Here is a 16259-nt window from a genome sequence, read left to right on the forward strand (position 1 = left end):
GCAGAGCAGGCCAACAGCGATCACGAGTCACGACATCGCGTAAACACATTAAAAAAAAAGTAGAAGCCTGAAAAAGGCAGAAGCGATGGGTTTAACGACATTGCGACAACAACTAACAGCCAACAAGAACTCATTTACTCGATTAAAATCAGTAGACTCTCAAGTCTCAAGACTCAGTGCAGTCTTGCTAATGTAATCAATAATCAAATCAGGTAAACGACTATGAATTATCACTTTATGTCTTCATGATTTTATTAGTTTGAGTGTTTGACATTCTATAATTGAATCACTTTATCAGATTAAGTGTTTGATAGTATACCAGATTGAGTGTTTTTGACAGTTTATAATTGTCTAATTGAATACTTGAATTGAAATCTTGAATGTTGAATGAATCACTTTATCATATTAACAGTTTGTTGTATAATTTATTATTAGAAAGTGAAATCATCAAATCACTTAATCAAATTTTCTGAAATAGATTAGTAGAATGTTGAATGAATAATTTTATCAAATTTTCTAAAATGGATCATTAGAAACTAAAATCATCAAATCAAATTATGGGATTATGCTTATTGTATAATTGTTTATCATTAGTTCAATACCACTTTATAAGAACACATAGGTTTATTGAATAAGAACAAGATGTTTGTAATATTATACTTACTTGGAACAACCATTGATACAAAATCAGAATTAGAATCTGTAGAACGAGCCATTTGATTCGATATCAAATTCAAAATCAAAAGGTTTTTAGTGTTCTAGTTGATTATGAAGGGTTTTCGTGTATGAATCGAAAGATGAATTTCAGGTAGAATGAGAATAAGGAGCTCGAATTAGAAGATCAACTTAGATTTATGATTAATCTGAAACCAATTTGCGAAGTAAGCAGAAGATGTCAATGATCGAGATTTGGATCAAATAAGTATTAATGTTCATATCTAGGGATTTTAGGAAGAATACCAAGTGTTTTTGTGTGTTGAACGAAAAAGAATGTAAAATTTCATTCCTGCCCCCTCCATGTCTTGATCTAATCCAAAAGTTTCATTGATTTACAAAAATGTCACCGCCTATTTTATTGTGTAATCTAAATTAATATCAACCTTTAAGTATTCAAGATGAATGATCAATATTTGGTGTTTCCGTCTTATAAAATATAATGGTCTCATATGAACCTATATATATATATATATATATATATATATATATATATATATATATATATATATATATATATATATATATATATATATATATATATATATATATATATATATATATATCATTTGTTGGATTAATTTTTTTTCAATTATTAGGGCAAAGACATGTTTGTTAAATGTTAATGGTTTTCTCGTTCTACGTTTGGAAATTCATCCTTTTAGAAATTCAACGCGTCTTGTGAGATGCACGTGCAGTCATGTGTCTTATATTTCTTCTTCACAAATATGGTCGGAGCTTAATGGATTCTAAAATTTTCATTATGATCATACTTTAATAGTGTTATTCTGTGGGTCCCGGTCAAAAATCTTCAACTCCCATATAAAGTTCAAAAGTAATTATAAAAATTAAAGAAAAAACACACGCACACACACATACGCGAAAAGTATACCCATCTCTCATGACTATTGAACTCAACAAACCTTAATTCCACCGTCCTCTCTTTCTCTCTCTATTTTCTGCCACTATAAATGCTAGCTGCTTTTACATGCAACCAAAGTGTGATTCAACTGAGACAATCCATCCTCCCTTGGAGCATCGAAAACCAAAATCCAACTAAGATTGATCATGAAGGGTGTGATTGGCATGGTTAAACCATGCAACCTAGCCGGAGCCTCTAGCCTTGTTGGTGAGATGTCACAGTGTACGACAAGCATGAAACATCGGACGAAGCAGTTATCACACTGTAATACTAGCATGAAGCATCGAACCAGGCAGCTAAGTGTAAAGAATTCTTGGAATAGCGAGTCCGGTCAACCACGGGTAACGAACCACGTGGCGAAATTGGGTCAGAAGTGGAGAGAGTATCAAGGGATCAAGAATTGGGAAGGATTGCTTGACCCTCTCGACGATAGGCTCCGGCACGAGATTCTCAGATATGGGGATTTTGTGGAGGCAGCATACAGGAGTTTCGAATTTGACACGTCGTCGCCGGATTACGCAATGTCTAAGTACTCGCAAAACTCACTGTTGGATAGATGTGGATTAGGGGGAAGTGGGTATATGGTGACTAAAAATCTGCATGCCACGTGTGGGGTTCAGCTACCAAGTTGGATTGAAAGCAAGGCTTCGGTGAATTCCAGTTGGATTGGTTACGTGGCTGTTTGCAACGATGAGGAAGAGATCGCTCGATTGGGCAGAAGGGACGTGGTGATTGCCTACAGGGGAACCGCCACGTGTCTTGAGTGGGTTGAGAATCTACGTGCCACTTTGACATCATTGCCAAATGATGTCGCAGGTGAGAGAAAAAGAGCAATGGTACAAAAAGGTTTTCTTAGTATGTACACAACAGCCACCACCACGTGTCCAAGCTTACGAGATATGGTGAGGGAAGAGATATTGAGGATCATCGAAACCTACGGGAACGAGCCTCTTAGTGTCACCATCACCGGCCACAGCCTTGGTGCGGCGTTAGCCACCCTCACAGCCTACGACATAACCTCCAAATTCAAGCACTCACCAATGGTAACCGTCGTTTCATTCGGAGGGCCACGTGTCGGAAACCGAAACTTCCGATCACAGCTTGAAAACAGCGGCACCCGAATCCTCAGAATCGTGAACTCAACCGATGTGATCACGAAAGTCCCAGGATTCTTGGTTGACGGTAGCACCACCAACGACGTGTCGAAATCAGAAGTTCACGGCTCCGGGTGGCCAGGGTGGCTGCAAAAGCGAGTGGACGAAAGCGACTGGTTCAGATACGCTGACGTGGGCAAAGAGCTTCGGCTTAGCAGCAATGCATCGCCTTACCTTACAAGAACCAACTTTGCCACATGTCACGACCTAAAGACTTATCTCCACTTAGTGGATGGTTTCGTGAGTTCCACGTGTCCATTTAGAGCCACAGCAAAAAGATTAATAGCGGGAACGAAACACGAGAAGCAACAAATCTTGGTTAGATGAACGAAAATGTCATCTTAGCCTCTTAGGTTCATTTTTGCAAAGACAATCCAAACTTTAACGGGCTTAGTGAGAAAAGCTTGTAATTAAAACATGATGATATAGAAATTGTACAAATTAGAATCCAAGAAAATAGGCAAAACCCTAAATGAGAAATAATCATTAAAAGCAGGGGTAAATTCGAGAGAGTTTTTTTCTTGCAAACAAATGATATCGTTAATATCTTTTAGTCTTTTAGAAATGCATGCATATCCGTTTATGTGAGCCAAGTTCCTTGCATCAAAAGTAAACGATTGACATGTACACAAGAAAACGAACGCCTTGGTGACTTGAAATTTTGTACGTAGTCCACTCGTATTAGTTATGAAACCACAAAAGCCTTTTAGTGCTTGTTTAACAAATCATTTTATCAATCATTTAAGTTCATCGTTCCAAACACTTATCAAATAATAATATTTTATTGCTCATATAAGTTTTATATACATATAAGGTGGTTATATATGGAGGTAAATTTACAATATACTTTTTCATTAATGGCCTAAGTTACTGAACTTAGTTTAATATCTTTGGGGTTATTTCTTTTAGACTAAATAGCCTTAATACGTTAGTCATTTAATTTCGATCATCATATATGATTACTTTTCTATTTTATATATATATATATATATATATATATATATATATATATATATATATATATATATATATATATATATATATATATATATATATATATATATATATATATATATATATATGTGCAATTCAGAAAATGCCAATGTATTTAAGACACTAAAAACTTTAAACTATATATTTGCCATTCTTAACCCATCGATAAGTATTGTTAAAAATTAACTAACGTTGTGTTTTCCAAAATTTCAATGATAAAGTGGTCAATTTGTCCTATAAAACTATTTGCCATATAAAGAAAAAACAAATCTTATCAATAATCAATTAATAAAAACACATATTATTGAAGGTGTTAATATATATATATATATATATATATATATATATATATATATATATATATATATATATATATATATGAGGTTAGGTTATTTTGTTTTCACTATCTATTGTGCGCATTTATGATTGATTCTGGACCAATCATTTTAATATTTTAAGAAAGTAATTAATGCATATTACATGTTGAAGATATAATGGATATTAATTACATCATCAACATTTAATATGCATTAATTACTTTCTTAAAATAACTAAAATGATTGGTTCAGAATCAATCATACATGCACACAATAGACAGTGAAAACATTTGAACCTAACTCTCTCTCTCTCTCTCTCTTTCTCTCTCTCTCTCTCTCTCTATATATATATATATATATATATATATATATATATATATATATATATATATATATATATATATATATATATATATCTTATTCATATAAAAATCAAACACATACACACTCATCCAATACCAAACAATTGTGGATACATATAGAATAAACCATTATTATTTATTCGATCACTCTAGATTAATTAAAATTAATGACAATTAGGGGGTTTTCCATGCCTCGCGACGGACAAGAGTGGTGGATATAAGGTACCTTAAGATTTCGTGTTTCAGCATCAAACCGAAGTAAATCTAAAAACTTTTTTTTAAAAAAAATAAAATAAAAAGTAAAATGCTATAATTGATTGCAAAAGATGCTATAGATATATAAAATGTAACTGTAATTGGATTGAAAGTAAAATGTTATAATTGGTATTAAAGGGGGTGCCATTTTACAACTTCAAAATGTAACATCTAAATATGAGGGAAAATGGAACAAATGTCCTATAAAGTTTTTAGGGTTGGTCGATTTAGTCCCTAAAGTTTTTTTGACGGACTTTATAAGTCCCTAAACTAGGATACGACCTGCTCTTTTAGTCTCTATCAACCTGTAATAGCCAGTTCACCATATGACAATGACCATTTAGACAAAAAAAATAATAATAAATAAAACTCACATTGTGTCCTTATAAAGCTAAAAAATAAGTTCGGAGATTATCTTGCCAATTGCATCAACAAATACCATATTGAAGCCAATGCAAAATTTCTTTTACAACCATAATATTATCTCGCCAATTCTAGTGATGCATCTTCCATAAAGTACCGTTGTTTTTCTTTCCTCATTCCATGTTTTGATGGCATAATGATGAGTCATAAATAAAGTATTCACACAACTACGAATAGTGTAATGGAACATTAGATGTTTCATCCTATCACGAGATACAAGTATTAACCGAGTAATAACCACAATTAACCAAAGTTCATGGCATTATCATGATCAATATGATTCACAATGTATTAACCAAAGTAAAGAAAAATAAAAAAAAAACCTACAAATTTCAAGCCTCCAAAAGAATATCAAAGTCTGCAACAATTAACTTAAACAAACTACAATTTTACAGATGATTCAATAGACAAGGGATTGGTGGAATTGTGTACTGTATGAGTTTTGTGCGTAATAGAAAAAGGACAGCAAACCTGCAACCATCACCAAGCTTTAACACAATGTAATTTTGGGTGGCATGAATTGACGAAGGAGAGAGGGAGATCTCACCACAAAAGGGGTTAGATCGGTGATGATATTTGCATGGATGCCGATGTTTATGGCCATGGGATCGATGGAATTGATGAAGCAGACAGGGAAATATTGTTGGACATGGAAGACAATGATGATGGTTGGGTCACTGATGATGGAGTATTGGGAAGCTGGGATATAGGGATGGATGGCGTATTGATGTGAGGAAGGTGGAATAAGGGTGGTATTGGGTGGAGATGAAGGTGAGACTACATTTGATTCACAGAATTATTTTTTTAGCTTTATAGGGGTATAATGTAAGTTTTTTTGGCCTAAATGGTCAATGTCGCATGGTGAATCGGCTATTACAAGTTGACAGAGACTAAAAGAGGAGTTCGTATCCTAGTTTAGGGACCCATAAACCCTGATAAAAACTTTAGGGACTGAATTGACCAACCTTAGAAACTTTGTTGTGCATTTGTATCATTTTCCTTATAAATAATAACATTCTTTAAATTTGATTCTATTGATTTGTTTGAATTATGTAAACGGAAGGGGACACCATTTGTTGATGATCGTGCAATATTTTCTTTCATGGATGGTATCTTGTCAAATTAAACATTTAAATAACAAAATCATCAATATATCCATCGTTGAAATAATGAAAAATGTCTAAAATACGTAAAAATCTATTGGATTAATGTGTCTAAGGTCTTAATTAAATTGATATAACTGAGTGAATAATAGTAAAAATCTTTTGGGTTGTCCTCATACCCGAGAAATAGTTTTGATTGACATTGAGAAAGAAATAAATAATTTATTAATATATTATACGATGGATATATTAATTATAAATAGTAAATAATTAATTAGGAATCAATCATAATTAATTTAATTAATGGTTTTGGAGTAATCAGAATTAATTAAAAGTATACGAGTTAGAATGCAATTGTTTAATAGTTGAACAAGGGAGATATTCTATAAACTCCCTAGAGGAGACGATTTTGAGAATCCCTTCTAGGGTTTCTAGAAGCTTCCTTTAGTTGATATCGAATGCAACTTGAATGGCATTAAAATATTATTATTTTAAATTCAAATTATGGTTTTCTACAACTATAAATATGGACCTTTATAAGGTTTGAAAAAACTTGCAATATTCATAAGGATTTTTTAAAAATTCCTTCTCCCATCTCTTTAATTTTTGATCCTAGGGTTTGGGTGTGACATTAGAGATTTCCACGTTATTAAGCTAGCATTCCAAAGAAGGGTTCTTTAAAGTTGGTTGTTATTTTCGATAATAACACAAGGTTTGTAACGTAAACTTTGTAATTTTTTATTTCAGCTAGGTTTATTTAGTTTTTCAAAGTATGTTGTTATTATGAGAAAAGCCATAGATTTCTAGGTTAATTATTGTAACATCCATAAAATTCATAAAAATTTAAAACTTTTTCAAGCACTAAAAACCCATTACTTATTACAAAATCTTTCCAAATAGTTTCATATAAGAGTATCCTAGAAATAAAAATCATAAAATATGAGGAGGTGCATGATCAAGCCTTCACCTTCCCACGATCATCCAAAGTACCTGAAACAAAATCCAAAACTGTAACCCCGAAGCTTAGTGAGTTTCCCCCAAAATACCAACGCCATACTAACCATAATAATATCATAACAAACAACATACATATAGAGTCTATAGTATGACTGGACCGCCCTCATCGGGCCTTCAGTCTATCTTGACCACTCTCAGAACCTTCAACATGTCTGGTCCACCCTTCCGAGCCTTCAGCCTATCTGGACCGTTCTTCGGGCCTTCGTCCTAACTGGTATGCCCCATTGGGCCTTCAGTCTATCCGGGCCGCCATGGGTATGTTAGCCTACAACACCAAGCCGAACTGCCTCAACCCACCCCAAGCATACAATCAACACATTGATAACAAATTCTAGCATGTATAAAAGTCAGATTGATCTACAGATCACTAATCGTAGCATCATCCTATATACCAGGATACAGATCTAAAATATCACTAAGCACATCATCATGCAATAACCAAGATAACAATCCAAAAGGGTCGGCATTGGTGCCTTCGACTCTATTAGTATAGTGAGGAAAACTCACCTCACAAGTAGTGCTAAACCGATAAATCGAGTCCCAACTCATAGCTCCAAACTCAATTGCCTGTAACCACCATATGACTGGTTCCATTATAATCCTATATTACCAAAATACCCTCAGAAGTCACACTTGGCCAACCATGGTCAAAGTCAAAGTCAATGGTGAAGGTCAACAGTCCATGTTGACTCAACTTGTTGAGTTCCTCTACTGACTCGTTGAGTTCCTTCAAAACTTAGAAACCAAAAACTCGAGTCAACTCGCCGAGTTACCTGAGTAACTCGTCGAGTTCTTCAATGTCCAGAAGATCGGGAAAACCCTAATCAACTCGTCGAGTCATCTCACCCACTCACCACGTTCACTAAGAATCCAAAAGGCGGGTAAAACCTATCCAACTCGTCGAGTTGGCTATGCAACTCGTCGAGTTCCTTCAGCCCTTTTCTCATTTAGACACTTAATTTTAAGTGAAACCAAGGCTCTAAACTATAGATCTAGCCTCCTAGGGTGTAGTTACCACGTAAAGTTGCCAACTTTACGTGCATGCAAAGCCTCAAGAGGCTAAAACACCCAAAACTAGTCTTAGGAAGAGGTTTTGGGCATGGAGAACGGCCAAGACTAGATAAAGCCGACAACTTTATGACTATGGGCCTAGAGGAGTCCAGACCTGAAGTTACAACTTCGAATCATGCTCAGCTTCCAAAAATGGATCCAAAGTGGGCTAAAACGACCCTAAACTCTTGAATGGAGAGATCTAACAAGAAAATTATCAAGTTAACGGCCTTTTACCTTTAAAAGATTGCTACAATTGAGTATATGTCGGATCTATAAGCTCCTTCTCATTCCAAGCTCCTAAACCTTCAAGTTTCTCCATGAAATGCACCAAACACACACTCTTTAGCCTTGTACACACTCAAAATGGAAGGTTAGCTCGTTTAGGGTTTTCTTATGGACGATAGGGTGGTAAGGGAGGCTGGAGAAAGGACTTAAATAGGGTGCAAAACCTAAAAATTAGGGTTTTCATGCACACCCTCAACTCATCGAGTTGGGTCCTCCGACTCGTCGAGTAGGCTTCATAATCTCCGCGGTTGGATCAGTTTCTACATGACGAGTTGGGGTAGCCAACTCGTCGAGTAGGTCTAAAAATATGAATATAAAAGCTTCAAATTTATACCTGGGAGCAGGGATGTTACAATTTCCCCTACTTGAACTAGACTTCGTCCTCGAGGTCTGCTGCAACAGCAGATCTGGGTAATGCTCCCGCATCTCAGCCTCTGGCTCCCAAGTCCAATCAGATCCCTTCTGTTGCTCCCATTGTACCTTTACCAAATGTGCCTCCTTTTTCCATAGAACATTCACCTTGCTCTCCAGAAAGGCGACTGGCCTCTCCACGTAATTCAGGAGCTTGTCGACCTAAATATCATCTAATGACACCACTGCCTCCTCATCAAGTATGCACTTCTGCAAATGCGAGACGTGAAAAGTGTTGTGAATCTAACTAAGCTCCTTCGGAAGATCTAGTCTATATGCCACCTTGCTAACCCTGGCAATAAACCGAAAGGTTCCAATGTATCAGGGACCCAACTTCCCCCTCTTTCTGAAGCGAATCACACCCTTCTAGGGTAAGACCTTTAGTAGTACCATGTCACCAACCTGAAACTCCAACTCAGATCGGCACCGGTCGGCATAACTCTTCTGCCGACTATGAGTAGTCTGCAGTGACTGCCTGATCTGTTGAATCCTCTCTATAGTCTGCAAAACTACCTCTGTCCGACCCATCACCCTATGGCCAAGCTCACCCTAACAGACTGGAGTGCGTTATCTCCATCCATACAACAGCTCAAATGGTGGAACACCAATACTGGAATGAAAGTTGTTGTTGTAGGAGAGCTCTGCAAAAGGTAGGTAGGAGTCCCAACTCCCACCTAAGTCAATAACACAGGCCCGCAACATATCCTCAAGGGTCTGTATGGTCCGCTGACTCTGGTCGTCTGTCTGCGGATGATAAGTTGTACTGCAATGCTGTCGCGTGCCCAGTTCCTCGTGGAACTTCTGCCAGAAACGGGAAGTGAATTGAACATCACGGTCTGATACAATGGAGACCGGTACCCCGTGGCAAGCAACAATCTCTCGGATATACATATCGGCCAACTTCTCGGCTGATGAGTTCTCCCGAATAGCAAGAAAATGGGCGATCTTGGTCAATCGATCCATGATGACCCAGATAGCATCGAAACCCTTCGCCGTTCTCGGTAGCTTGGTGATAAAATCCATCGTGATCTGTTCCCATTTCCATATGGGAACTTCCAAAGGCTGCAACTTGCATGCGACCTCTGATACTCGACCTTGACCATCCTACAGGTGAAGCACCTCTCTACGTACCATGCAATCTCTCTCTTCATGCACGACCACCAGTAACTCAGTCTCAGATCCTAATACATCTTGGTGGCCCCCGTGTGAATAGAGAAGCGAGACTTATGAGCCTCCTCCAGTACAATCTATTTGACCCCACCAGACATCGGAACCCAGACCCGACCGCAACAGGTCAACAATCCACGATTATCCTGCACAAATCGGGTGATTTCGCCCCTGATACTCTCAAGCTTCCAGTTCTCCTGTCACACACCCTCAGCCTGAGCTTTCCTAATCAAGCTCACAAGTGGATAATCCACTGATATCCTCATACATACTGTTGGAATAAAAGATCCAGCCGACTTGCGGCTCAGAGTGTCCGCAACCACATTCACTCTACCCGGATAGTAAAGGATCTCACAGTCATAATCCTTGACTACGTCCAGCCATCGGCGTTGCCTCATGTTCAGGTTCGGCTGATCCATGATGTGTCTCAAACTCTTGTGGTCTGTGTATATGGTACATCGAAACCCATAGAGATAATGTCACCAGATCTTGAAAGCAGATACTACCATTCCTAACTCAAGATCGTGTGTGGGATATCTCATCTCTTGCGGCTTCAACTGCCGCGATGCGTAGGCTATCACCCGTCCTCTCTGCATAAGGATTTCTTCCAATCTAGTGATCGATGCATCACAGAACACCACGAAATCCTTAACTCACTCAAGGAGTGTAACACCCTGACTCCCATGTATAAGTTTTAAAGCCTTATATACATGTTCATGGACCAACTCGATGAGTTGGTCGCCCCAACTCGTCGTGTAGAGACGGGTTAGCCCACATGGATTATTGGACCTACTCGATGAGCCGGAGGACCCTGACACGACGAGTAGGAGCTGGAAATTGAAACCCTAATTTCTAAGGTTCTACACCGTATTTAAAGGGTCATTAGCCTCCACCAGCCTCCCTTACCGCCCCCTTGATCTCAGAAAACCCTAATCATGATTTTACTCCATCTTTGTGTGTTAAGAAGCTTGGAAAGTGGTGTTTGTGAAGAAGGCTTTGTTGGATTAGGTGTCTAAGCCCATAACTATAATTGGTATGTACTTGACCCGATAGCAACATGGTCCTTTTGGGTTGCCTTCACCGGAGCAATTTGATATGATGGATATCTGAGAAAGAAGTTATTTGTGATTTATTAATATATTATATGAATAATATATTAATCTAGAAATCATATTATTTAATTGGTATTGATCATGAATTAATTTAGTGATCAAAAGACTCTGATTAAATTTATGGGGACTGATTAGGTAAATCAATAATACTTATAGTTTGAGCCAATGATCCATGTTGGTTAGGAATGCACTAAATATATATGAGAGACCATGAATGTTTAGTCCAAAGGGCCTACCAAATGTGAAGAGTCATGGTGAATTAGGGTTTGCATGTAAGAAACCCTAGGATTTCCACACTATAAAAGTAACCCCTAGCATCACTAAAATCGGCCATAAGGATTCCAAGGTGAAACCCTAGCTGATTTGTGCTTCTTAACCTCTCTCTCACAAGCCTCCATTTGCTTTTGGTGTTTGTAACTTATTAAAGGTATCATACTTGAGGTAATAAGCTCTTAGAAGATCAAGAACTACAAGCTACAACTAAGAGGTATTCATCTAACTAGTTTTTATGTTGTATATCTCCAATTGCATGCTAGCTAGGGTAAATGCTTTGGATAAAATGAAATTGCAAGTATAACTTTAGAAAACTTAGATCCAAAGCATTAGGTTTGTATGTTCACCATAGTGATGTTATAGTGCTCAAAACCCGTCAGTGGTATCAGAGCCTGGGGTGTTTTCTATTAAATTGATGCAATTGTGTTAGTTTCAAAGCAGAAAAAACTTCATTTTTTGCCTCTGACTGTTGGACTCGACGAGTCCCACGAGGGAACTTGACGAGTTAGTACAACTCGACAAATCCATGCCATGAACTCGACGAGTTGGATCATCTGTTTGTAGTTTTTCGAGTTTTTTGGCCAGTTTTGGATTAGGATCATTACCACAAACTATTTTGACTCATAAAATTCGATTTTATTGATAAGGTAATGATTATCCTCATCCAGTTAAATGATGATTGTCAATTATGTGATATGGTTAATTATAAGATTAATTTAATTGTTATTAAATTGAACCAAAGTGTTTTGAAAAGTTTTAAAATTTTCCCTCAAGTTTTGGAATTTAAAAGGTTTTAATTTTGAAGTATTTAAATTCTAAACCCTAGAGTTTTAAAAGTGTAAAATTCAACCCTTATACTATTATAATATTAAAAGCTTAATACTTATATTTATGTATAATACAGTTAGTCTTACTGTTAGCAGGCCTCATTTACGAAGCTGGTCTATAAGGGGGTAAAAGGAAATTGCCTATAAAATGGTTATTGAATGGGTGTCCACTCTCACACACCGCTTCCTTGACTAATGGAGGGTCATTAGCCGAACGGGTAGGATAGGACATTAATTCTCATTAAAAAGTATAATGATAATTATAAAAGTAACTAAATGTTTTTTGTAAATTTCCAATCTTAGTTACTTTAGGAAAAATGTGAAAATGGTGCTATTCCAAGAAATTGTACTTTGCACCTTAGCAAGTCGTTAGTGGAGCGTGTGTGGTTAACCAGCACACTAGTATGGACTAATAAGGGTGGAGAATGGTAGCTCGAGAATTCTCATAGATCAGTGGAGCGTGTGTGGTTTATCGGCACATTGATTAGGTGGTAAATGACTCGAGAGTGCCAAGCAAATTTGCATGGTTACTCACACCTTATTTGTGATCCTCGGTATCCCATTCACAATCTTGAAGGGCATAATCGAGATTTAAACATGCCATTGAAAAGTTCAATGAATCTTAAAGAACTAGGAATTTCATAAAACTTGATTCTTTAAAATTTTAGTTTTGGGTGGTGAAGTTGGTAAATCGTTATTTACCTACCTTCAAATATTTTGCAATTAGATTACGACATCCCTCTTCCGAATTGTGAAATATTGTGTTTGGGTCCTAGCGTTAATATTTCATTTGGGTGTTATATTAAGGAATTTCTATATAATGAAACTTGTCCTTCCTTTTAGATGTCTTCTTCAAAAAACCCTTCAAACTCAAATGCTTCTGGCTCTTTCTCCCTCATGAACTTATATGGGAGGGTCATTTTTGATGGGTCAAATTTCAAAGACTGGATTTGAAACATTCGCATGGCCATTCGCTATGAGGAAAAGGAATATGTCCTCGATAAAGAGCTAAAGGAGATTGATGAAGAAACTGCTACTCCTAAGCAATTGGTTGAGTATAGGGCTCATGAGAAGGACGCGACAAAGGTATCGTGCATCATGTTAGCCATTATGACTTCTAAGCTTCATAAGTCCTATGAGGACTCTGGCCTTTCAAGATGGACCAAGACTTGATGGAAAGGTACCATCAGAGTGCTCGACAAGAAAGGTATGAAATCATTGCCTCCATGATAACAACAAAAATGAAGGATGGAAAGTCCATCACGGCCCACTTGCAAAAGATGCAAAGATAAGTGGACCGCTTGCTAAAGTTGGATGTTAATTTCGAGGAAGAGTTGGCTATTGACATTATCCTATACTCCTTGCCTCCTTGTTATGATCAGTTTAGAATGACTTATCAAATGAACAAGGAGGAAGTCACTCTGAGCAAGCTTCAAGGCCTACTGAGAACTACTGAAAGTAGTTTAAAAGGCAAATTTGTTGTATCCACTCCTATTGCTGCCCCAGTCCTAGCAATTGGACATGGGAAGGGAAAGAAGAGGAAAGCTTCCTCAAAGAACCACAAGGGAAAGTCTCATGATGGATCCTCTTCCAGTAGGTCTAAAGGTGATCATGCTGCTCCTTTATCCAATCCAAAGGAAGCAGAGTGCTTCCATTATCATGAAAAAGGGCACTGGAAACGAAGTTGCCCTAAATACTTGCAAGACATCAAGGATGGGAAGATAAAACCCACCTTCCCAGGTATTTACACTATTCAATCTAATAACTCATCCCATGCTAGTTCTTGGGTCCTTGATAAAGGATGTGGTTTTCACATTTGTTCTGATTTGCAGGGTTTAAGAAGAAGTAGGGATGTGGAGCACAAGAAGATGAACTTGATCATGGGGAATAGGAAAGTGTCGCATGTCACCAAGATTAGAGTTTCTTTTTTATTGATTAGTAATGGGTTAGGGTTAGATTTGAAAAATTGTTGCTACTCTCCAGATATGGCTAGAAATATTATTTCTTTTCATGGTTTACATAAACAAGGTTTTAAATTTTCATTTAACAATGAAATTGGTTCTATTAATGCTTTTTGTAATGGTAAATTTTATTTTGAAGCATTGCCTTGTAATGGTGTATACAAAATTGTGATGGTTGTAGACAACTTAGGAAATTCCATATTGATTCGTCCAATGGTTTGGACAAGACATGCTTGTGGCATTGCCGTCTTGGACATGTCAACAAGAAGCGCATAGCCCAACTCCAAACGGATGGAGTGTTGGAGTCATTTTACTTAAAGTCGGATGACACGTGCAAATCTTGTTTGCTTGGAAAGTTGACCAAGTCACCTTTCACTAGTACTTGTGAAAGATGTGAGGATTTGTTGGAACTCGTACACACCGATGTGTGTGGACCCTTCAGATCCACCATAAGGGATGTTAACCGCTTCTATGTATCCTTTACCGACGATTATAGCAGATATGGATATGTCTACTTAATCAAGCACAAGTCGGAAACCTTTGAAAAGTTTAAAGAGTTTAAGCAAGAAGTGACGAATCAATTGGGTAGGAAGATAAAGTTGCTCTGATCTGATCAATATGGTGAGTATCTTAGTATCGAGTTCCATGACTATCTTAAAGAATGTGGAATTGTTTCATAATTGACGCCACCTAGGACACTACAACTTAATGGTGTGGCTGAGTGGCGCAATCGAACCTTGTTGGACATGGTTCGTTCCATGATGATTCGAGCTTCGTTACCTATCTCATTCTGGGGGTATGCCTTAGAGACTGTCGCCCATATCCTTAATCTAGTCCCAACTAAGAAGGTTGCCAAAAAACCTCACGAAACGTGGACAGGAAAGGTTCCCTTGTTAGCACATGTCAAGGTTTGGGGTTGCGAGGCTTTCGTAAGACGATAGACTCACGAGAAGCTCGAACCTCGTAGTGAGTGTTGTATTTTCATCGGCTATCCACAGAAATCCTTTGGATATTTGTTCTATAGACCTAGTGAGAATGTGGTCTTCGTAGCGCGAAGGGGTGTTTTTCGTGAAAGAGAACTCATATGCCAAGAGGATACTGGGAGGAAAATTGACCTTGAAGAGCTTCAAGAGTTAAGCGATGAAGGAACCTCAAACACTAGCAATCAACCTGAGGATGAGACTCTTGTTGAACCAGTTGACGAGTCGCACCACTAAGACGTTCCAGTAGAGTTAGTGTTCTACTTATGTTATATGGTTTTCATATAACAACTGAAGGTGATACAGTTATTAGTGATAGTACATTGATAAATTTGGATGAACCTAATAGCTACAAGGAAGCCATGGCGAGCCAAGAGTCTGCAAAGTGGAAAGAGGCAATGGACGGAGAGATTCAGTCCATGTATGAGAATCATGTTTGGAACTTGGTCGATAATGTACCAGGTCATAAGACGGTTGGGTGCAAATGGATCTTCAAGAAGAAGATCGACATGGATGGGAAAGTACACACATATAAGGAACGATTGGTTGCGAAGGGCTTTACTTAAACTCCTAGAGTTGACTATGACGAGACCTTCTCACCAGTAGAAAATATCAAATCTATAAGGGTTAAGCTAGCCATAGTTGTGTTTCATGCTTATGAAATATGGCAGATGGATGTCAAAACCACTTTCCTTAATGGGAAGTTGGCTGAGGATGTTTACATGAGTCAGCCAGAGGGTTTTGTAGATGCGAAGTACCCTAATAGAGTCTATAAGCTTGAGAAATCCATTTATGGATTAAAGGAAGCATCTCGCAGATGGAATCTTTGTTTTGATGAGAAAGTCAAAGATTTTGGATTTCGAGAAGCGAGGATGAGTCCTGCATATATGTAAAAGCTAGTGGGAGCATAGTTAACTACCTCTTATTGTA

General features: G+C 37.5%; 1 protein-coding gene across 1 annotated transcript; it reads left to right on the forward strand.

Annotated features, from left to right (window-relative positions):
* Positions 1–1749: 1749 nt before the first annotated feature.
* On the forward strand, positions 1750–3363 carry LOC111906024 (phospholipase A(1) DAD1, chloroplastic). Its single transcript, XM_023901766.2, has one exon. The coding sequence runs from the start codon at positions 1783–1785 to the stop codon at positions 3115–3117; it is 1335 nt and encodes a 444-aa protein (XP_023757534.1). The 5' UTR covers positions 1750–1782; the 3' UTR covers positions 3118–3363.
* Positions 3364–16259: the final 12896 nt, after the last annotated feature.

Source organism: Lactuca sativa, chromosome 7 (assembly GCF_002870075.4).
Source record: "Lactuca sativa cultivar Salinas chromosome 7, Lsat_Salinas_v11, whole genome shotgun sequence".
NCBI lineage: Eukaryota > Viridiplantae > Streptophyta > Magnoliopsida > Asterales > Asteraceae > Lactuca > Lactuca sativa.

Coding starts and splice junctions, on each gene's coding strand:
- LOC111906024 (XM_023901766.2), top strand. CDS start 1,783: ATGAAGGGTGTGATTGGCATGGTTAAACCATGCAACCTAGCCGGAGCC.